The 22249-nt window shown below is 47.0% G+C and overlaps 9 protein-coding genes across 9 annotated transcripts; 3 read left to right on the forward strand and 6 right to left on the reverse strand.

Moving 5' to 3' along the window:
- Window positions 1-5: 5 nt before the first annotated feature.
- FOMMEDRAFT_153084 (uncharacterized protein) lies at window positions 6-4055 on the forward strand (the record flags this gene model as incomplete). Its single annotated transcript, XM_007263830.1, has 9 exons — window positions 6-724; window positions 782-1132; window positions 1186-1396; window positions 1448-2495; window positions 2560-2798; window positions 2854-3108; window positions 3162-3683; window positions 3738-3833; window positions 3888-4055. The coding sequence occupies 9 exons, from the start codon at window positions 6-8 to the stop codon at window positions 4053-4055; spliced, it is 3609 nt and encodes a 1202-aa protein (XP_007263892.1).
- Window positions 4056-4962: 907 nt separating this feature from the next.
- FOMMEDRAFT_17979 (uncharacterized protein) lies at window positions 4963-6805 on the reverse strand. Its single transcript, XM_007263831.1, has 6 exons — window positions 6539-6805; window positions 6315-6477; window positions 6124-6258; window positions 6025-6066; window positions 5853-5967; window positions 4963-5782 (listed from the first exon to the last, which is right to left on the reverse strand). Exons 1-6 carry the CDS (start codon window positions 6617-6619, stop codon window positions 5341-5343), a joined length of 978 nt encoding a protein of 325 aa, XP_007263893.1. The 5' UTR covers window positions 6620-6805; the 3' UTR covers window positions 4963-5340.
- A 244-nt stretch (window positions 6806-7049) lies between these two features.
- FOMMEDRAFT_17980 (hydroxyacylglutathione hydrolase) lies at window positions 7050-9669 on the forward strand. Its single transcript, XM_007263832.1, is given in 11 exon segments — window positions 7050-7331; window positions 7348-7351; window positions 7477-7586; window positions 7662-8042; window positions 8128-8609; window positions 8681-8693; window positions 8797-8886; window positions 8965-8985; window positions 9051-9106; window positions 9173-9246; window positions 9332-9669. 5 exon segments carry the CDS (start codon window positions 7138-7140, stop codon window positions 8204-8206), a joined length of 768 nt encoding a protein of 255 aa, XP_007263894.1. The 5' UTR covers window positions 7050-7137; the 3' UTR covers window positions 8207-8609; window positions 8681-8693; window positions 8797-8886; window positions 8965-8985; window positions 9051-9106; window positions 9173-9246; window positions 9332-9669.
- Window positions 9670-9868: 199 nt separating this feature from the next.
- On the reverse strand, window positions 9869-12566 carry FOMMEDRAFT_78582 (P-loop containing nucleoside triphosphate hydrolase protein; the record flags this gene model as incomplete). Its single annotated transcript, XM_007263833.1, has 13 exons — window positions 9869-9931; window positions 9992-10057; window positions 10121-10309; window positions 10373-10396; window positions 10457-10518; window positions 10581-10729; window positions 10795-11050; window positions 11100-11608; window positions 11665-11815; window positions 11870-11942; window positions 11997-12236; window positions 12295-12485; window positions 12536-12566. The coding sequence occupies 13 exons, from the start codon at window positions 12564-12566 to the stop codon at window positions 9869-9871; spliced, it is 2004 nt and encodes a 667-aa protein (XP_007263895.1).
- Window positions 12567-12763: 197 nt separating this feature from the next.
- FOMMEDRAFT_132204 (cyclin-like protein) lies at window positions 12764-13812 on the reverse strand (the record flags this gene model as incomplete). The annotated part of the gene is made up of 4 exons (XM_007263834.1): window positions 12764-13046; window positions 13102-13472; window positions 13533-13614; window positions 13667-13812. 4 exons carry the CDS (start codon window positions 13810-13812, stop codon window positions 12764-12766), a joined length of 882 nt encoding a protein of 293 aa, XP_007263896.1.
- Window positions 13813-14017: 205 nt separating this feature from the next.
- FOMMEDRAFT_166098 (uncharacterized protein) lies at window positions 14018-16029 on the forward strand. Its single transcript, XM_007263835.1, has 3 exons — window positions 14018-14596; window positions 14654-15453; window positions 15534-16029. The coding sequence occupies exons 1-3, from the start codon at window positions 14044-14046 to the stop codon at window positions 15702-15704; spliced, it is 1524 nt and encodes a 507-aa protein (XP_007263897.1). The 5' UTR covers window positions 14018-14043; the 3' UTR covers window positions 15705-16029.
- A 522-nt stretch (window positions 16030-16551) lies between these two features.
- FOMMEDRAFT_17982 (uncharacterized protein) lies at window positions 16552-17621 on the reverse strand. The gene is made up of 4 exons (XM_007263836.1): window positions 17476-17621; window positions 17284-17385; window positions 17153-17191; window positions 16552-16963 (listed from the first exon to the last, which is right to left on the reverse strand). The coding sequence occupies exons 1-4, from the start codon at window positions 17602-17604 to the stop codon at window positions 16892-16894; spliced, it is 342 nt and encodes a 113-aa protein (XP_007263898.1). The 5' UTR covers window positions 17605-17621; the 3' UTR covers window positions 16552-16891.
- Window positions 17622-18116: 495 nt separating this feature from the next.
- Window positions 18117-18859, reverse strand: FOMMEDRAFT_78773 (uncharacterized protein; the record flags this gene model as incomplete). The annotated part of the gene is made up of 2 exons (XM_007263837.1): window positions 18117-18510; window positions 18567-18859. Coding segments are annotated over 2 exons (687 nt in total), but the record flags the coding sequence as incomplete, so codon positions are not given.
- A 311-nt stretch (window positions 18860-19170) lies between these two features.
- FOMMEDRAFT_45426 (uncharacterized protein) lies at window positions 19171-19807 on the reverse strand (the record flags this gene model as incomplete). The annotated part of the gene is made up of 3 exons (XM_007263838.1): window positions 19171-19353; window positions 19408-19480; window positions 19554-19807. Coding segments are annotated over 3 exons (510 nt in total), but the record flags the coding sequence as incomplete, so codon positions are not given.
- Between the last annotated feature and the right edge of the window lie 2442 nt (window positions 19808-22249).

Genomic DNA, 22249 nt, shown 5'->3' on the forward strand with positions numbered 1-22249 from the left:
GTGATATGAGCCAAGGTCAGGGGAATGCACCATACCCGTCAACTGCGCCTGTGCCTTACCCGCCCCAGCCGTATGGTCCTCATCCAGCGGATGCATACCACAGTCCATACGGCCAAGAGACTCCTCGCGAATTACCACAAGGCCCTCTGCCCCAACCTTTGCCCCAGCAATTCCAACAGCAACCCCAACAACAGCCTCCGTCTCCCAGCAGGAAATCCATGTTCGACTTCGTTTCTCCGTTTGATGCGCTTGCGTCCACAACTTCTTCGTCCGTGAAGAAGAAACCCGTTCCAGACGAGGGTCACGAGCTTGGAGAGCCCTGGACGTCCGCTCCCACTGACCCAAAGCGCAAGTCTATGGAAAATCTCATGGACCAGCTCACAAGAAGTAGCCAGGGGCCATCGGCGCCATCTCAGCATCGACTTGACTCGTACAGTCCGGAGTCGGTAGCCGTTCCGTCTGAGCCGATGCAGTTCCAGCAGAAGCCCTTGTATGCACCGAAGCAGCAACAGCATATGCCAGGATCTCCCCGTGGATCTCCACCTCGGTCTTATGCTCACCAGAGTCAGACTCAGCATCGTTCTCGTGAGTCTCCAAGCGGATCGATGATGCAGAGTCTCGTAGGGAAGGCGAGGACAGAATCTTCACCTGTGCGGAGCAACTGGAAGAGTAACCAGGAGAGCAGACTTCGCGCACCCAAGCATAAGACGTTTATTAACTCTCCGTAAGCAAAAGAAATAGTTTAATCACTGGGATAATGTAGTTCTAACAGTAAATTTAGGATTCAGTCGCAAAACATCGTTTTCGACGTTTCTCAGAATCAAGAGAGCGTGCAAGCATCTCGAGACTATGTCAAGTCCACCGCAATTGCTCTGGTGAAAGTTGATCCGACGTTCCTCCCCGGAACAACCATTGGTGCAACACATTGGGTTGCATATGCGATGACCCGCGGTCGTGTTCGAGTAATCAGCAGGTCAAGCGGTGACCGAACGCTGTTGCAATTGCCATCCGTCTTTGGACCCACCATCTCAGTGACGGACATGGCAGTCTACAACAACAGGCTAGCTGGCGTCACTTCGGATGGCGGGTTCGTGGTCTGGGAACTTCCTGAAGTGATCACAGACGATGTTCCGTATGTAACCTTCATTATCCTATGTTAAAGAAGTTGTTTACGTTGTCATTTAGAGGAAAAGTTCTCGTCTGCATCGTTCCCCACAACGAGTTTGAGCCCTTGCACTCTGTCAAGTGGCATCCAAAGGACCCAGACACTCTAGCTGTTGCCTCGGACTCAAACATCAACTTGCTCAACGTAGCTGATGCTGCTAATGTGTTCCGCGGCCAAACTTTTACTCAGATTGACTTGCCGCGCGTTGCGCAGACCTACAGCGTGTCTTCGGTAAGTGTTGATATTTTTCAACTCAGATTTGCCGTTGACTTTGTGCTTTAGCCTCTTATCTCGTTTGATTTTGATATTCCGCACCAAGCTCTCGCTACGATATCAGAAGACTCTGTCCTAACACTCTGGAATATACCTGATAAACTGCCTTTCTGGTCGCAGAAAATTCCTGGTGAAGGCACGCCGTCTTCACTCACTTTCCTTGATGGTGGTGTGGTCATTGGCAGGAAGAATGGCACTGTCTTCCAGCTCCTCCCAGTCATGGGCGATGTCATTCTTTCCACCGTAAAGTTCGTCAATAATGGTGCCGAGGACTCGGAGATGTTCGGTCACGTTACCTACGATAGCCGCATTCAGACTCTTTGGGTCGCAAATAGCAAGCGTGACAGTCTCATCGCTCTTAAAGTCTGCTTCGAACTGTCGACACCATCACCTGGCGGTGAAGAGCTCATACGTGGCGGATACTTTGAGCAGCTTATTGAGTTCGTTGGGCCGAAGCCAACCCTGAACTTTGTCATTCTCACCGCTGACGCGGATCCTACGGGTGACGAGGCAAACGCAGCTTGCATTGCCGCTAAGCTCCCACCGGGAGAACTTGCACTTGTCGCTTTTTCAGTGCATAGCAGCGGTGTCGATCAAGTATTGATCCGAAAGGAGTGGTACGAAGCCGCGTTCCTTTCCACCACTGCGAAATTCCCACCATTCAACCCAACGATGGTGCCACCACCTGCACCAGCTCAGCAGCCCCGTGTACCTCAGCCTCCCCAAGTTCTCTCGCAGCCAATCCCCTCAGTTCCAATTAGGCTAAGGACGCCACCGTCCGAGGAGATCGAATCGGAGCAAAATAAAGAGGACATACGACCACAAGACGTAAAGGGCAAGGGACCGAAAGGCAAGAATGTCGGATGGAAAGACAGGGAAGAATCTAACGGTGGCAGCAGTGGCAGAGACAAGGGCAAGGAAAAGGAAAAACCGAGCGACAATGGCATTCTCAACGAATCACCTCTTGGAAACGCCCTCTCAAAGGAGATTCGTCGAGTCGAGGAGAATTTGCACACCCGCATCGGCCGTCTTATCGCTAAGGAGCTGGACAAGCAACGTGAGCAATTTTGGATGATTCACCTTTCTGATTTAGCTACTTATTGATGCATCTTTTCAATTAGAACAACGTCTTGAGGAAGCTCGGGCCAATGAACAGGCTGCCGACTTCACCCGCCAAGAGAAGATTCTCAAACTTATTTCCACTGAGTTGACGAAGAACACTACGCGCGTTGTAGAAACTGCAGTCAGGGGCGAGGTACAAAATTCCGTCCTTCCGTCGCTCGAGGATATCACGAGGACAGAGGTCAAGTCTGCTATCAATACTCAGCTTTCAAAGGGTGTTAGTGAATCCGTCCGAGCAGTGAGTGCTAAATAAATTGTCTCCGTACATGGCAGCATACTTACTCTTTTAGTAGACGATGCCTATTGAAATTGAGAAGATGTTCATCAAACCAGAGGTTTCGAACCAGATCGCACGCAATCTGTCCAGCTCCTTGACGCCTGTCATTGAACGTCACGTTAAAGATGTTGTCACGAAGACTTTGCTACCGGCATATCAGGCCCAGACATCTGCCATGCACTCAGACCTTGCACGCGAAATTCATGCTGAGATGTCGTCCCTGAAGAAGGACGTCATCAATTGGCAGAGCGAAGCGTTCCGGAGTCACGAGGTGTGTGTGTTAATTATTGGTTTCTAGTTCTTGAATTAATCGCGACTTCGTAGTCCACGATCCGGGACATGGACCAAGCCATCCGTTCTCTATCTGAGCAGATTAAATTCATGACGATGAATATGTCTTCAATGAGCCATTCAACCTCATTGCCTCCCCACAGCTCTCCCAGTTCGTCGAGCTCTAACTATCTACCTACTGGGCAGTCACCCATGGGCCAGTCGCACCACCGCTCAGCCAACATCCCGCCAATGACTTCCACATCAAACTACCAGCCCTCATTCCAGCAGGCTCCTCCCTCTGCACCCTCGGGTATGCATAGCCAATGGTACGGGCCGAACTTACCTGGACCACCTCACGGTGCACAGCAGGTCGTGCAGCAATTGGCAGCGCAACCTGTCGGACCACCTGCTCCGAAAACGGAGGAATGGGACGACACCTATCTCGCTGTGCTGAGCACGCAGGACCTCAAACAGCTCCGAGAGCTTCTGGCTCGATCCAACCCGGAAATTATTATGCCATCAAGCGGTCCGGGTCCGTTGTCGCAAGCCGTCATCCTCACGCTTGTGCATCGTGTATGTTCAGTTCTCGTCACTGTCAGCACGTCATCTGATTGACTCCGTTTCTAGCTCGCAGCCGCCATCGGAGAGACTTCACCAGTTGAAGAAGCGTTCAAATCTTCCCTCTGGTGGCTGCAGCGTGCATCCAATACTTTGAACACTAACGTAAGCTATTATCTACGCTTTATTTCCGGATCATGCTGACAAACGCCATTCTAGGACCCTCTAATTTCTCCTTACGTTGGACGAGTTCTGCCTAATGTTTCTCAGATGCTGAACACGACGAAGCAGCGCCTGGGTCTGCTCCCTGGAGGACCGCAGCTGGTCGACACCACGCGCCTCATCTCGGACATCCAAGAAATACTTAACCGCAAGCCTGTGCTATGAATAACGAACCTCAAGGCCTCATGGGGCTAAAAGCTGAAGTTGAGTGACCGACGCAAGTCGCCGCGTCCTCACACTATGCACCACCGCTTAATGCATTCATTGGATTCAACATCCGATGCATGGCGCACCGCCTGTATGAATTTCCCGCCGTTTTCTCCCACTGTGTTGTAGTTGAAGATAGATTCTCCTCCCTCTGGTTTGAGCTGGTAAGGCTGGGCTGGTCGGTTGTGTGCGCCCGTGCCACCTTATGATGATTGATTGTTGATGCATATGTGCGCTGTGCTGCTGTTGCTACTACTTCTCTTTTTTGCTTCCTTGCTTTCCGACTTGCTATTCTGTTTTACGTTCTACGCATATGGCTCTTGTTTCTTGCTTTTCAACTCAACTACTCTCCTTTCCTTCACTTGTTTCTTCTCTTTTTACTTTACTTTACTTTACTTCTCTTCTTTCAGTTCTCCTGCTGGGCTTGATCAACAATTATTGTACGTCAATGCGTTACTGTGTGTGCACTTTCAACTTTCAAATTATTCTTTTTACCACAATTGCTTTTCCGTTTCCCTTACCTTTCAAATCACACTATAGCTTTAGGTCTTTCTTTCTTCTTTCAATTCAGTAACGATTGATATGATTACTAACGTAGTTCCTCTGCACACGCCTTGTCAATAGTTGTTTGAAACGAATTACAATGATGTTTTGGCTTCTGAATTGTCTTTTTTGCATTGAGCTGAGAATCGAACAAAGTCGGGGGAAAGTGCGTGATTGATATTATGATTTTGTGCGCTTCTAAGAGTTCTCCGTTCACTTTGCTATACGCTTCTCTGTTGATGTTGTGGCTTCTCTGTGATGCTGTATAGCAAATCAGATGCACAGTATTCACTAGTGAGTTGATCCCCAAGGTAGCTGTGCGGTAAAGGTACAGCTCGATAGATGAATCCGAAATCTAACGCAATATATATACAAATTACACGAAGAGAAGAAGGGAAATCAAGCAAACATGAGATCCGGCGAATATATCAAAGAGCGACGCAGAAATCATTCATTCAGGTGAGAAAGGCAAATCATCAAACGAGTGCGGTCGAATGTCGAATGGCGGTGAGGCCGGCATATAGTACATATTACAATCAAAAAAGAAAAAGCAATCCGTGCGGCGAAGAATAATGATAGACGAGAACGATACGCGGCGCGGTGTTTTGACTGATTCCTTAGAGAGTGACACATGGCGAAAACGCATACATACGCATAGAACGAAGTCCGATATTGAACCATATCTCCACTACCAACTGAATCACCTCGTAAACCCATACTGCATATGTGCCTGTCTCGTCTCAGCAATCTTCTCAAACAACGGGTCCGAATAGTCTCCTTGGGTGAACGGAGGAGGGGGAGCATCAGGGGGATCCCTGTCGTCTAAGTATTCCGAGGATCCTTGCATCGCGAGAGGTGTAACGACGTGACTTCGCGGGATGTATCGGTCCCTGAATTCGGCAGATGCAGGTGTACGTTTTTGTCGCCTTCGACGGAGGAAGAGGATTGTGCCAAGAATGAAGAGAAGGATGAGGATGAGACCACCTATGACGCCGCCAGCGATTGGGCCTGCTTTGCTGGTATTTTGAACGCGTGCAGCTGGTGTTGATGTTGAGGCAGGAGGGGAATTGGCATCGGCTTCAGTACTGGAACTCGAGGTAGGCACAGAAAGTGGTGATGGAGGGATTAGACTAGATGTGAGGCTAAAGGAAGAGATTTTAAAAAAAAAGGATGAGGCCTGAACAGTGAAGAAGTTAGAATATAGTGAGCTACCTTGCAAGTGTTTCTGAGCTAGAGCTCAAAGCAGAAGAATTTGTCATTATTGCAGAGGAGCCTCCAGACCCTTCAGGCTCTACACTACCTGTAATGGAAGAAGACGAGTCTGGTACTGAAGACAATGAAATAATCAATAGCAAGCTCAACAAAGAGACTATTATGTTCATACTGGGTGTTTCAGTTGTTGGCGAGGAAGGGGTAGATCCGGTTGCTAGTAATTGTTATTGTGTCAAACTCATGCCTAGGATTGAGCTGGAAGTATACTTACATGAAGCACTTGCTATTCCACCGAAATTAGAAGAGGAAGTCGTTGGTTCTGTTTTGCAATATTGTGTAACATGGTAAATTGTCTTTGTCACAATATCACTGTCCGATTTGGTGAAGGTAATAGTACACGCGGCACCTTAAAAAGTACATACAGTGTAAACAGAAGAAAGGAGAGAATGGTTGAACTGATACCTCCGTCTCCTGAATCATTACTTTGATTGTTGTTGCTGCCCATATCCTTCGGAGGGGGAGAAGAGGGAGGAGGGGGAGGAGGGTTGTCCTGTGAGCCTTTTGGCTTATCTCGCTTCGTCCGTCGCCCAAGAGTGGAAGAGAGAAGAGCGTCGTGGACAGGGACCTAGCAAACGTGATATAAGTTAGTATATGAGCATGAGGTGATCAGATGGTAGTGGGCGCACAGCATCGAAGGGGCCGTTATGAATTTGCAACTGGAGACTGCGCCGCTCCGTAGCTGTGAAGGGCGCTGTGATGACTCCCATGATGCTACCCACGTCCAAAATAATATTGATACACGCGTCGTCCTCGGTGCACTAATGCTAGCCGTGTTGAGGGAGAGGATCGGGATGAAGAAAGCCGGCCAGCAGCGAAAAGAGGGGAAATGAGGAAGGAGGATGGGTGGAGTTGGGAGGTGATGGACGGCAAAGGGATGAAGGAGGAAAAGGTGATTTGTAGCCGTAGTGTACTGTTGATCATGTTGCGACGGGGGAAAATGGGCCATCAGAAACTGTTGAGCGCGTAGTGTTCTCGACGCTCGGTACACATCAAAGATGGTCACGCTAAGATATGAATATATTTAGTTTATCAATTTATCATTATCTATCGTCATGTGATGATGACGCGACGCGTACTCTCCTCTGTCGTCACAAGTCGGTCACAATATCCTAGTTCTCAGTCAGCACCTTGGCTCATGTTTCACAGAGCATTTGTCTCTGGTCTTCACCGCCTTTCCTTCAATAAACATACTTACAGACTATTCTCCTCCTCACGTAGTCTCAAAATGAAGGTCGTACCTGTACCCGTGCGCTCAGACAACTATGCATACCTTCTCATCGACGATTCTACAAACAAAGCAGCCGTGGTCGACCCATTTGATATGACCAAAGTACAAGCTGCAGCTGCAGAACAGGGTGTCGATTTAGTTGCCAACCTCACCACTCATCATCACTTCGATCATAGCGGAGGCAACAAAGTCTGTAATTCATCACCACTTCTTGTACCTTTTCCCATTCCTCTGACTGATCTAAATAACAATACATGCATGTTTTAGGACTTCGTACGTGTCACAGGGGCAAAAGATTAGATGCGAACTTGCTGTTAATCAAACTGATACATATAGGCAAATTTATATCCAGGAAAGCCGATATATGGAGGTTCCGACCAAGGTGCGGCGGATCACATCGTAAAGGACAACGACCAGTTCACCATCTCAGAACAGCTCGACGTCAAGTAAGTTCGCAATCATATCTCATCATCAAACTGAAATCAGAACGGAGTCTAATCCATTCTTCCATTCTTCTTCAGATGTCTAGCCACACCCTGCCATACACAGGACTCAATCTGCTTCTATGTAACTGACAAGGCCAATCCCACACAGCCAGGAGCAGTCTTCACAGGAGATACGCTCTTTATCGCCGGGTGTGGACGCTTCTTCGAGGGAAACGCAACTCAGATGCATCGCGCACTTTCATACCTCGGAACGCTCCCGGACCAAACCGTCGTATACAACGGACATGAATACACCGCGAGCAACCTCGCCTTCGCAAAGAGCGTCGAGCCGAACGCATCTGGTGTTGCCCGCCTCCAGGAAATTGTTAATAACAACAAGGTGACAACGGGAAAAACCACAATCGGCGACGAAAAAGAATGGAATGTCTTTATGCGGTTGAGCAGCTCGGAGATCCTGTAAGTCCAAATAGACAACCTATTTTATTTGTTTATTCACCAGAACTGGACTTTCATTAACGCCATCTCCATCTCTATCACGCAGCAAATCTTTGGGCGCGACTGCGGACACTCCTACTGAATCAATCATGGATGCACTCAGAACAAGGAAGAATAACTTCTGAAATATGGCATCATCCCAAACGTAAGGAGACGTTGCGATCTGCTGTTGGGTTTTGATGATATCTTGAAAAGGCGTGTAGCACAACGAACTGATTTTGATGCTTGTATTTTGTGATGTTGGTGGGTCCGGTCAATCAATGTGTAGCGTTATGGCATAGCAGTATAGGGCTTCAAAAGAAGATGTATATGATTAAATTACTACAGCTCGTAAGAACATGCATCTGCGGAGCCCGATGAGATAGTGAGACACCAACATTCGTAAATAGACCACTGCAACGTATAGAGAAGACATGGGAACAGTTTATGTGGCGGTGCGCTTGACCATGCCCATAACTGCCGTACGTGCGTAAGGGATGTACGAAAGTGTGTACCATATGTACGCCAAATACTGGATGATCACGAATACTGTTGTTAATGGGGAATAAGTTCACCATAGCAACCCATGTTATACGAAGATTGAAACTTTAAAAACTCACTGATGCACAGAGTCTGTATTATTAGAAGTTGAGTTGGCAAGTCGGTAAGTTATGATATGATATGGTGATCAGAAAGGAGCACAAAGCAACACATAAGATGCACGACGACAACATACCCCACTGCCAATCACGAATGCACCAACGAATATCAATGCAATAGAGGCGAGGAAGATGATGGATGCGATGATGCGCACGGGTTTGAACATCTACATTGACATTTGTTTTTGTGTTATTCATTCAAAATCGCTCTAACAGTAGAACTTTGATGAAAGTGCTTAGCGTACCAATTTTAGTTGTTGGAAGAACTAACGGCCAGACGATAGTGAGTAAACATTCTCTCTTTTTAAGACGATGAATGGACTGTACATACCCCTATTACGAAACCCGTCCCGATGAGCGAAATAATCGTCCCACAACCATACAAGACTTTCAACAGTCGATCAGCTCAATAAGTCATGCACATACCCAACGTAATCAACATAAAGCACTTACACCCAAAGCTAATCAACCCGCCCAAAATAAGGAAAATCACACCAAGCAAGCTCAACACGAAACCAATAAACGTGCTGCGCACATACAGCAAAACAACAACGTTATCATTTCCTTAGCTCCAACATAGTTGTCTAGGAGTAAAGATGAAACAAAACGTACCACCCAATAAACCCATACAACCGTGTCGTCTTGCTAAGGTTGAACCCAAGCTTGCTAAACGCCGATTCGCCCTCGAAGAATTGGTTATCCGGAATCACACCCGACGCCGCCTCGAGGTTGAACCAACCCTTGTTCGACATAATGTCTATTGTCTTGTCTTGTCTTTCGACTATTTCCCTCCTTTCCTTTCTTCAAGCTATTTTATGGCGAAGACTAGCAGTAGATCGTCTGTCCTACTTTCGCTTGAGTACCGAGTAGTAAGAGTGATGATGCAGTCGTGAAATGGAGGAAGAGAGGTGCTGTGCTGTGCCAGCAGCGTTGCGAGTTTCAAGCAAGTCACGCCAGAGCGCGGACGAGACCACCGCAGTAAAGCAACGCGCACTATTTTCCCACGCGGTATATTCATTATGTTATTATTATAAATAGCTTCTGACTACTCGAATTACTATAAATAAATACACAAAACATGACCAGCAGAATTCACTATAGTGACTAGTAGACCATGAGACAGAACACCCAAAACAATTCGTGCAACCATCAGTCACTCAAGAGTGCTTGGACTACATTTGAAACTCGGAGTTGGCGTAAGTCGGTGTATGTCTTAAAACGGACATTCCGTCAGAATTTCAATCAGGGTATCTCATGCACGGATGCGCTTACCTGACCGCAGCCGACGAAAATAATGGGTTGCCCAGTTACGTATGTCATGGACAACGCGGCTCCGACCTATCAATGAGCAGTGTGTTGAGCAACAGTCTTGTTACACAGAAATTACTGGGCTTTCCGTACCTTGTCATCTACAGTGTCCCACTTGGTGACGAGCATACCATCTATACCGCGGCCTCTTCCAGTTGTTTCAGAGGCTGAAGAGAAGTCTCGCAGTGCACGATCAAACTTGGACAATTGATCGACCGCTTCGTTGCCAACTAGCGCCTCGCCGACGAATATGATTTTATCTGGGTTGTTTGTCGAAACAAGCTGAAACAAGGATGATGATTAGGGATGATATCTAGCGTTTCCTTGAGCTATTGTGAGCAGTACCTTGGCCAGGGCTCGCATTAAAGGCTGTGTTACAACAGGTTCAGAAACACTGAAAATAAAAAGATTCCGAGAATACGATCATACCTCGTTGTCTTGCATCCGGCCTGCGGTGTCGATAAGGACAACATCAAAGTTATGATCTTTAGCTGATCGCAACGAATGTCAAGATTTTAGAAACATAATTGAGAGAGAAAGAGGGAAAGACTACCATATGTTATGGCTTCCTTGGCGATACCGGCTGCATCCTTTCCGTAGCCACGCTCGAAAAGCTCGACACCGCCCTTTCCATCGGGGCCGCTCACATCAAGCATTCCAAGGTTACGAACATGTACCCTCAACTGCTCAACGGCACCGCTCCTAAAAACGAGCGAAATATAGGATCAGATATCTCTACACCAACCGAGAAAACGCGATATTCGCACCGGAACGTGTCGCAGGCAGCGATCAAAACTTTGAAGCCATTTTGAATTAGCCAAAAGCAGACTTTGGATAGGTTCGTACTCTTCCCAACACCGTTGACCCCAACAAACACCATACTGTACGGAAGACGCTGCTGTGTCGATGGCAGAGGTGACGACAACTTCGTCCGAACAGACAAGAGAAGATCAGTGGAAGTGCTTGGAGTTAAAATTCGCGTCAATGACGTGGAAAGAGCCTGTCGCACAGTCGCATTGATCGCTGGATCGCAGAATTAGAGTGGTAATCAGCGAAGCAAGAACAGGCGTACTTTGGAAGCCTCCAACTTTCTTCCCAACGAGTCCTTCACCGACACCCTCGCAAATCTTGTCAGCTATTTCCTTCGCTACGTTCTTCTTCATAAGGTGTTGTTTCATGCTTTCCAACACTGGCTTGAGGTCGCTCTCGGTCAGGACCTTGGACCCGGTCAGGCGGGCAAAGATAGACCCGAGAGCTCCCAGTGACCCATTCGACTTCTGTGGTTCCTCACGCTGTTGTTGAGCGGCAAGAGCGCGTGAGATGAAGTCCGCACCGTCATTACCCTTATTGAACTCCCAGTCCTTGATTTCATATAGCCCGTCCTCCCTTCGGGTACCCAATGAATCCTTGTCGACCAATGCGTCTACATCAGGGGATGCAGCAGGTCTGCGAGAATCCGGTCCAGCACCGGGCTTGTCTACGCTGAAGTCGAGTGATTCCATATCAGCTTCAGTGGGAGCTTCGTTTCCCCACTTTCGTTGCGATTTTGCTTTGCCTTTCTTCTTGGATGGAGTGTCGGAGCTTTGTGAAGATTGAAAATCAGATAGTTCGTGAATTAAAGCGAGATGGATGCATACTCTGAGGCGTGAAGACTGTCTCTTCCACTTCCAGAATCCACGCGCCCCACCCCTCGACGTCGGCCCTTCCCCCGTAGTCTATTTTTCAAGGCTTGTACGTTCCGCGATATTTGCTCTTCATCAAGCGGTGTTTCCGGTGAAATGGCGGGTTCTAGAACGAGCCTTAGCATACTATTAGGCTAACCGATTAAATATTAATTTGAACCTGTAGCATCGTCCGATGGAGGAGTGATGGAAGCTCCAACGCGCCCTACGGGTCTTGCTTTCGACTTTCGGTCCTGTAAGCAGAGCCATTAAGAACATGAAACTACCAGCGAGGTTTTTAAATTCACCTGTGCAGACTTGTCTTCAAGACCCTTAAGCAATTTATCGAATACCCTATCCCATCCTTCAAACGCTTTGAGGAAGTCCCACGTTTGGAGAGAGGCAACTCGTGCTGATTTGTTATTTAGCGAATGCAGAGACTCCACGAATGTCGCCAGGAATGGTTCGAAAAGCTTGACGAACAATGCCTTAATAGCTGCGAGAAGATCTTCGACGTAGGTGAGCTGCAAAATCCGCTGGTACGCAACCTGGAAGACATAATAATGTCAACCGGAGAATAACGAGGGATTCGGAGTGGCTGCGTACGACAAAGATTAGTTCAAGTTCATTCACGAACGTCCATCTAATGGCATATCCATCCTTCTCATATTTATTTTCTCCACTGCGTCCTTCAATAAGGACGTCACGGATGAGGGAATTCACTGGCGACGTTGACGGGTTGGCCACCGACTGCGCCGCTGTCGGAGTGAACGAGCGCTTCCAAAGAACAAGCCCTCCTATTGTATTTCGTTAGAAGCAGTACAGATTATTGACGAATCTTACCTACCCTTGTGCGATATAGAACAGTGGTCAAGCATATCGTGAAGCAAGTTGAAAAGGCGTGGACACAGTGCGCAGTGCCGAATGTCCTGTTGGTGCCTGAAATGGTGTGTCGATCATGATCCCGTGACTGTAAAAACTCAAAATAATTTATTCATTTCATTATAAATTTATAATAATGGTTCATCTACAGCAAATCACTCATGAAGTTGCTATTATGGTCTAGAATTCAGTGTCAATTCCCGTTACTCTGTGCATTCGTTTCTAACCACCGTCGGACGTCCCTTTTCGACGTCAGGCCCAAAGGCCGTGCTGTGTCATCGGGACTTCGCCTGCGATACAATCGCATAATGTACCCTGCAACACTCCAGACATCTTCCCATTCGGCATCAAAGAGCTCCCACCAGCAATCCGGAGATTGAGAAGGTAGGGATACGCGCAGATTCCGTGTCGTTAGTAGGATAGCTGCACACACTATTGTCGGCACAGGGTACAGTGCATACACTGGAGTCTGTAAGCTGCGAGGAAAACTGTAAGATATCGAAAGGTCTTAGGGGACGTTAATCAGCGTACGCGTCATTGAGGTATCCCCATGCCTTCTGTGATACATCCTCTCGGTTTACGAGATTTAACACGCGAAGGTAGTTCACTAGTGTACCGTATGGGAGAACTACCAGCACATTGAAGCCGAGCCGTTTAAGTAACTGCATCTCAGCGACAACCATCGCATCTTTAAGGTCATAGAAGGACTGAGCGAAGTAGCTCATAGGCGTGTATTTGAACTCAGGAATAACTACATGGCCACCATTTTCCTCGCTTGCTATGACCTTTGCTTGATGAGCTGCTCGTTGAAGTAGCAGATCGTAAACATTGATGAGATCACGCATCCGGACAGGACATTCTTCCAATTTCGAGGCAAGATATAAAGCTCCCATTCCGACGTCCTACTCGATTTGAATGTTGGAATGACTTATGAACGAGTTACAATAAATAGACGTACTTACCGCAATTCCAAAGTTCTTCATTGACGAGACATACCAGAACCGCTGGAAGAGAATCTGCGCAGTAGCCATCGCCACCTGTTTTCTAACCCGACTTTAGCTAATTGGAAATCCTGGGGGAAATAAACGGGACGTGCTGTTTGAGTAAGAACCCAGCTTGTTGGATTAATTTGCACCCGTACGCGCGCAAGTCGTCTTCGAGATCAGCGGGAATGCCATCCTCGCGAGATGGTGTATTTTCTATTTGCGACAGAGAAGCGAGAGGGTATAAAGCAGTTGTCATCTCGTCACGTCGTTTAAATTGATATTGTGGTTGAGACAAAGAACTACCACTGTACCAGGAGCCTAGGAGGTGCATAACATAGGACAGTTGTTGACGCGCTTTCATCAAATCACGTGCAGCAGTAAGCACGTTTTGCAACTCAGAATTAACGACTTTACGGATTCTACAGACTCCTTTTTGATCATCCACCTCCTCCGCAGTATACGTCGCTGGTGAAGCACTCTAGACGAGATGGAAAGTCGACCTTTGAAGGAGCGAATAGGTCCTCCCTCTGTTGAACAAAGCCGTAAAACTCCCTCATCCGTGGTTGAAGAAGAACGTGAGGGTGGAGAAATAAGCGACAGAGAGTCGTCTCGAAGTAGAGGTGCTCGTAGGGATAGAAGTGGAGGTCGTGATCGCGACATACGCTCTCGGGATGACGTTTATAGGCCTGCGTTGGTTATTCCACGGGATTCATACACTCACGAAGACCGGGACTGGAATAGGAATCAAAGGTATAGAGGTACAGACCGAGATGAGCGTGAGTGGGCGCGGGATCCAGGCAGAGCGCGACATTTTCGGGATGAAAGAGGTGGATGGAGGGACGAGAGGGATAGGGATCGTGACTTTGACCGTGGTCGCGAAGGGTACTACGAGACAGATAGAGATAGACGGTACAGGGATTCGAGAGGCTCGTTTGACAATAATCGGGATAGGGACTGGGGGAGAGATGATCGTATACGAGACAGGGACAGGGACAGACGATATCCTGAAGATAACAGATCTTCATATTCTCGACGTCCAGGTAAGTGCTTTCCTCCACATCGCATTTAAAGACTGTTTCCTAAACATTTTGGCATAGACCCTGACATTCGATACCGGAGTCCTCCCCGGCATGCACGGGCTCGATCCCCTCCTACACACAACAGGCGCTACTCCCGATCTCCTTCACCTCGCTTTTCCTCCCACGGTGGACGCGACAGAAGCTTCAGTAGGCCACGGGACGAGGGAGGCTCGCGGTATGTACGGAGACGTGATGATAGTGTAGAGTCGAGGCGCTCCGGACCACGTCGTAGTGCCTATGAGCGTGACCAGCCCAGTCGCGCGTATCGAAAAAGAGAGCGTTCGAACTCACCCGACGAGTTGAGAGGCCAACGGAGGCGTCAAAGGTCACCCAGCCGGAGTAGAAGTCCAGTCAGTAGACGAAGGTCACCATCTCCGCCGCCTCCCACTTCGCGCAGAGAGGAGAAACAACCTGAACGCCGAACATCCTCGCCTCCCCGTTCGGCGCCCCCGCCGAAGCCTCTCACAATGATCGCAGTGAAAGACCATCGTGGTGTAAAGGTGTCCCGACAAGGCACTTCTGAGGAATTCGCCCAAATACCAAAAGACACATATGGCACCACGAATGCACCAGAACGTGATAGCACTACTCCTGCTAGGGTCGAAGAAAAGCCAGCTCTGTTTGATGCAACACGTCGCTCCTTAACCGGGACACCTGTTCCAAGAGAAAGTCCAGCTGCTCCATCGCCCATTCCTCGAGTGGCCATTCCCCATAACGCTCCAACTGGTCCACGTTCTGCTGCAGCGCAGCCTCAACCAGCACGTCTTCCCGAGATTCCGGAATTGCAACGCAGAAGACATGGTCTTGCTTTGCAAGAGGTATGTGGTCCTAGTCTATGTCTCATTTCTATTTTTACATTGAACTTCGAGCTTACGTATCCTCAATCCTGATTCTCCAGCTTGAAGACAAAACTACGGCTCGCATGTCGCTGTACCAAGCTTTTGCACGCGCAAACGCAGCTGCACGGCGCGCGAAGACCGATGCGGAGTTAGCGGCCATAGAACTCCGTTCTGCGGAATATCGAAGAGCATATGCGGAACAGCAGAGGGAGCGTGCCTTGGAGGCTTAGTGATTATCACCTCTTGCTTTACTCAGTTGCATCTCATGTCTTTGCTTTCCGACTGTCCCTTTTCTGGGATGTGCTTGTGCAATGCAATGAGGCATGAAACTTCTTTCCGATTTTACAGGCTAAGGCTTGGTTCGGATGGATGAGCACTGGTATCCATACCCCTATGGATGCAAGCGGGAAGCCGCAGTTTAATTGTGGGCGGCGATACGTATTCATTTGCATGTCTGCATAGAATTGCTATATTGTTCCTAAATGCTTCGTTTCAATTCCAGGCGTCTTTCGCGAAGATTCTTATGGAGGCCTTGCACTGGTGACCACTCAAACTAATATCTCTTCCGAGGATTCGCTGTACAACGTTCCGAACTCGTCTCCAGGAACAAAATCATTGTTCAACTGTAGATTCTCGGCGAAAACGAAACATTGTTCTTAATACAGGTTGTTAGTTGTTATGCTGTGTAACTATTGAGTTTCGGTAAACTTTCGCCATTCTGTCCATGACGGACACGCATTGCACTGTGCGCAGTATATCAAGAATAGCCTGACTGCGGTAATAATACGCTCTGAATCATGTATGACCTTCCGACAATTTTCGGCCTCATGCCGGGTAAAACGGATGAAAGGTAGTGAACAAAGTCATTCGACTGTGGTGGAAACACGATGATGAATACGTATAGCATGACGGACATCTCATTTACTCGGTTCCGAGCTTGGAAGATTGACGGAAGTGAGACCACAACTTTGCCATGTTTGAAACTACAAAACACGGAGCAACAGAGTTACTATCAAGTCGAGTTGCATGAGGCAAGTTGTAGGAGAATGGAAGGTACAGAGATCGCTTCTTCTTGATGTATAGTCAATTTTGACGGTGAACGCGGACAGAATAAATTAACAATCGAGGTATAAATCCTTTCTTCCATAGGATGGAGCCAAGAGGGCGTTCGTAATACGTATTCGCTTTACAAAGTTCCGTAAAGGTGTCACTTTTCCTATACTTGCTTGATTCCATCTTCTCCACACCGCGTTCGTCGGCATCTCAATTTCGGTGAACGAAGTTCCGGTGGCACCGCTAATTACAACGCTCGAACGCTCTCTCTTGAATTTTTTTCTCCAACGCCGATTACTAGGTACGGCACCTGATTTCTGCAATGCGCATCGCAAAGCCTACATGTACCGTAGTCGCCGAAAAGTTATGGTTTCGGGGTACATTCAATATGAGTTTGCGAAGGATCGGATGGTAACACGCAGAAGAAGCCGTGATCCTATATTAATCGTCCAATGAGCTCCTGGAAAATTCGCGTCTTGAATTGTAAAACGCATGTCATGACATGAAGAATAAACGAACGAGTGAGACATAGGAGAATGTGATAAAAGAATTAGAATTCCGCGGCGTTTTGTCAAGCGTAACGGAGAAAAAAAATCATGTAGATGTTCTGTTCGCGAATACGCACCTGCATTGCCTGGAATAATCGCGTGCTCTGCATCTGAATCTACGGCAATTGAGTGACCGGAGGCAGTCGATTTCGTGGAAAGACGCGAAATATAAGATGCTAGCGCGAAGTATCATATGCAATAAACGAACCATGATGCACTCCTTCTGGCGTTCGCCGTCCTGGGCCCGACAGAGCTCAGACTGCGGCGCATCGCGTTCACTGTCAAATGTATACTTTGCTTTTGGAGACTTCTGCAATGTGCCACCGAGGATAGATGAAACCACAAATTGATTAGTTTGATTCAAATTTGGTACAAGACGTGTCGGAGCTTCATCACATACCGCAATGAACTGTTTGAGCACCTCGTTTGCATTTTTGCTCTGGCCCACGACATGCTTGTCTGAGGAGTCGGCGCTGTCGCTGCTACCCTTGCCAGTGATGCTACAGAATAGCTTGTTGACGAGAGACATGTCGTGAGTTGAAGTTAGTGGGGGTCGGCAATCCTAAGGTGCCGCGCGTGCACTTTTTTTTAGTTCGGAGTTTAAATACGCACCATATGTAGTAGATACGATCAAATCGCATGTTGACAGTTTCGAGAAGACGAAGAAAAAATCAAATCAAGAAGATCTCTTTTGATCTTCTTAATTTTAAGTAATAGTTCGATTGTCGGAAGTTAATCAAGATCAGCAAGCGCTCCCGCAGCGCTTATTGTAAGCCAAACCTTCGTTTTGAGTCTCAATGCGCGTGCGCGAATTGTCGCCAAATCATACCTCTCTGCCGTACACTCCTGGCAGCCTGTAAAAATATTTATTACTTACAGTGTACTACTTAAAGGTCTACTGTATTCGAATATACAAAAATACAAGTGAAATAAGTGAAATGGAGCTCGTTTCTGTACATATATGCAGTTGTGTCTCGTTCTTAATCACCAACAACCACTCAGAGACGATGCTAAAGCATAAAATTGTATTGCCAGTGCGTTCTATTGTACAGTATTAAGTCTATCTAATGCTAGAAGTAGTTCCCGGAGTTTTTCCGCTTTAGTCCTCATCCTTGATTCTATGGGTATCTGGGTATCATTCCTCCTAAGCTTGTCTAGTTGCGCCTTCAGTTCCGTTGCTTTCATTTTCATTACCTCGTCTCGATCCATCTGTATCTCGACAGCATCGATTCGCTCATTGCGCTTTACACGCTTCTGTGCTCGCTCTTCTTCTCGCTGTTTTGAGGACGCATATTCATGGATATGCTCCTCAAGGATAGAAAGACGGCGTTTCTTGTCTCTCTGCTCTGTATCGCGGTTCCGGGCCTGCGTACGCAAATATTTCTGGTTTTCGTCATCAGTGAGCCAAGTTTCTACAAATTCCTCGGTGCCGTTTCTGATATAAATCGAATTAATTAGTAGCATAAACCCAGCAGGAGATGCAGTGCATACCTGATGTAAATGTATATCGAATTAAAACGCTCAACGGTCGCAGTAGGATTTTTTCGAATAAAAACTCGATATGCCCCGAGGGCACCTTCGTTCGCATCGTTTGTAGCCGGCATGAAGGCTACATCCCTTTCTCCCTCTGTAAGTGCTGCTATTAGTCCATCACTACCAAATTCTGACGTGAAACGCTCCCAGGTCGTCAATGCCCCCTCCAGAAAAGCAACGAACATCTCCTCAAGATACGGAAGGCAAGAAGACATGTTGTGTACTGCTCTTACAGCCTCAGGACGCTTCCAGGTGAGTTTATCGCTGCCTATCCCAACGGATTCTTTGCCAATCCCATCACTGCCTATCTCGACAGATTCTCTTCCTATTCCATCGCTGCCTATCTCGACGGATTCTTTGCCAATCCCATCGTTGACGTTCAAGATGGCATCTTCTGGCTTTGCGTCTGGCGATAGAATTATCTGCGGGTCTTCAATAAGCGTGCGGATATGTACTTTCACTGCAGCTTGCAGATGACACAAGGTAAGTGCGTTCGTTTTTAATCCGCCACTACGTACTGATTTGATGTAGGGATGCGATACAGCCTCCTGGTACAACGTAAGGACGAAGAAGGCATTAACTGCCTTCCCAGAGGACTATTGTTGAAGGCTTCGACGGCGTTCTCGAGGCAAGCAATGTCTCCGTTCTTCTGTGTCTCAGCGCGATGATTTCCTGACATACGAACCCCAGCAAATCGTACTTTGTGCTCGACTTCCTCAAGGGCTTTCTCAGTAACGTCGGAAGTCTTCTCGGCAGAGCTGTTATCAGTATTTGACGGTGCTCCGGGCTCGATCTTCACGTATTCCTTTGGTGCGGTGAGATTTATGTGCATCGACTCGAAATTTTGATTTTTATTCGTCGTTCCGTCACCACTAGTCGTAAAACCTGTGAAGAGACAGAACCATTGATGGTACCGAAGTTTATCGGATTTGCTGTGGTTTGTACTTACCCTGCGTGTTTCTAAGCTCGAATCCCAACTGGATTTCCGAGGCAATGCCTCCCTCAGTGAGTGCCCTCCCTACTGTTCGTGGACTCGGCCCTCTAATTTCTTTCTTCGATGACGGACAGAGGATCTTGAAGAACAAACCAAGGATTTCGCCCGTGTTCTTGATCGGACAGCCATAGCTAACGAGTTTACGAGCCAGCGAGCGAACAGCAAGCGTGTAAGTACCATTTTTAATGATCTCAAACGCATGTGCAGCTGAAGATCGAGATTCCTTAGTCTTGCGAAGATGTTTCTGCGCACGATTTAGCCGAAGATGGAGTACACGAGAGCGTTTGAGGTATCGTGCAGATTTAAGCCGTAAGTAGTTAATTTGCTGAGATTGTGCGAGTTCTTTTGAGTGCATGATATCTACGACTTTCTCCTGTTCTTCCAGACAGACAAGAGCCGTTCGTAGCTGAGCATCTAAGAAAGTAAGTCGATACCACCAAGAATAAGATTCTCCTCTAGATTCCTCAAGCTCTTCTTGTATTCTCTTGCACTTGTCAGTCTCTATATCGAGCTTGTTCTGAAGACTGATGCTTTCGTTTTTCAAATGCTTTGAACTCCGTTGTGCAGCATAGAACCGCTTCTGAGTCACCAAGAGTCGCCGCCGAATCCTTTCCAGCTGCAGAGCATAGCCTGTAAGTGTTTCCTTTACGTCTTCGAGCTCAACTTCCTTCTCAACAGCTAGCTCTTGTAGTACCTGCATGTTCTCTTGAAGTTCTCTCAGCGTCTCGTCCTCCATAGCTGACGAGAGATGATACGCTTCGAGTTCTTGCTGTAGACCTGTAATAATTTCGGCTTGAGAGCTTGCGGATCGTGTTTGCACCCAAGTGAATGTATGCGAGCGATCGGAGAAGTCGGTACGTGTATTGGATGGATGGCTACGCACAAGTGGGGAAGTAGGAGGGTCGTATCGAATGCCCCGTGCTAACTGAAGAGCTTCGCATCGTGCTTTGAGGACTCCAGAGAGCCGTTTCGGCATAATACCTCCTGTACATATATTGTAAGTACGTAGGAGAATTAATTTTGATAGATTCGTACCGTACTGGCCTGTTTTGAGTGAGTTCTGGCCACACGGCACCCCCCCATTCCCCATGAAAATCATACCGATGTCCAGACGCGTTTTGCTATATGCAATCACGTGTTCGTTTTTTTCTATTTTTTGGAAGTGGATCGTATATTAATCTCTCCTCTTGTAATTCATAATAATAAATTATTTTTTTGCATAATAAATCCTTAAATATGAATATCTAAAGATTTGTGTGAGGAATTTCCTTAAATCTAAGTATTTACTGAGATACATGTGCTGTACCTACAGTATCTCACTCAATTTTCAAGTTATTAAAAATTCCTCACACAAATCTTTAGATATTCATATTTTATTAATTTTAAAGATTTTTAGTTATTTTTTAATGATGTATTGAGGGAGGAGATACATTTACAAAACTACAAGAAAACTCTCGACATGATGGACGCGTGCCGCCATCACGGCATCTACCGTGGGAATGCACGCGTCGTACCTTAGGATTGCCGACCCCCAAAGTTAGAGAATGAACGAAGTTGAGATGACATGATTAACGATGACCTATATTGCCTTCTTTGGAAAGGCGCTTGATGGGCGCTTAACCTTTCGGACTTTTCTTGTGTAAATTTGCTTCCTCTAAATTCCTACTTTAATCCTTTGACACATCTACCCCAGAGCAAAGCACTCACCTAAACATATCTCAACATCCTGCTCTACTCGCAAAGTATTTATATATTTAGTTTACAAATTAATAAATTTTTCTCCGATAGTTTTAGCACAGTTCGATTAAAAATCGGCAAGAACTGCAAAATTCCAAGTTTGTGTTTCATTATGTGCGTGAGATTTTAATTGTGATCTGTATAGAGGTTTGGTGCCACACTTGTGCTGCTCCTTGTGATGCAAAGCTTTTCCTTATCTTCGAGTCCGAACTAAATATGTACAGTTGTGCAGTTTGCAAAAACACTGGAATACGGCGCTCGTACATCAGAAGCTCACGCAAGTCCGCATCTGTCTACACACGCATAACAGCATGACTACCGCTGCGTTTCCGCATTATCCATTTACTTCTGATTGTGATTGAGTTTCACGGATTCAGAAGAAAACCGGACGAGTTGACTTAGAAAAAAAAGATCGATTCTGTTCAGAGAAGCTTCTGGCAGTATCCGAATTTAGGGTGAATCCGTATCCGTTCCTGTTCCTCATCGAGTTTGAGCCCAAGCTGAGCGTCAGCCCATTTTGAATGCGATCGAAGCCTGAGCCATGAACCGTGTTATTCATCCTCCTATCTTTTGTACATCTTCATCTTCACCCATCACACCTGACTCCACACCCATCTTCATCGCACGGCGCCGTGCTTCTTGTCAGCGTTCTTTAAGAGCATCCATCTGGCACGATTCAATTAATGCTTCACCGTTAATTCAAATCTTCAGCAGATATCACAGGGGCGAGAATTCTATCACGCGCAAATATACTTTTTGTGTCCCTTTCGCAGCGACATATCACGCGTATCATTTCGTCGGTTTGATTATATTGGCCTTGTAAGTTACCGTCAGCTGAATGTCAACACTTGTTAGACATCCATATCTCCATCAAAAATGCGGTTCTTGATCTGTGCAACCCATTCTATCT

Source organism: Fomitiporia mediterranea (assembly GCF_000271605.1).
Source record: "Fomitiporia mediterranea MF3/22 unplaced genomic scaffold FOMMEscaffold_3, whole genome shotgun sequence".
NCBI classification, from domain to species: Eukaryota; Fungi; Basidiomycota; class Agaricomycetes; order Hymenochaetales; family Hymenochaetaceae; genus Fomitiporia; species Fomitiporia mediterranea.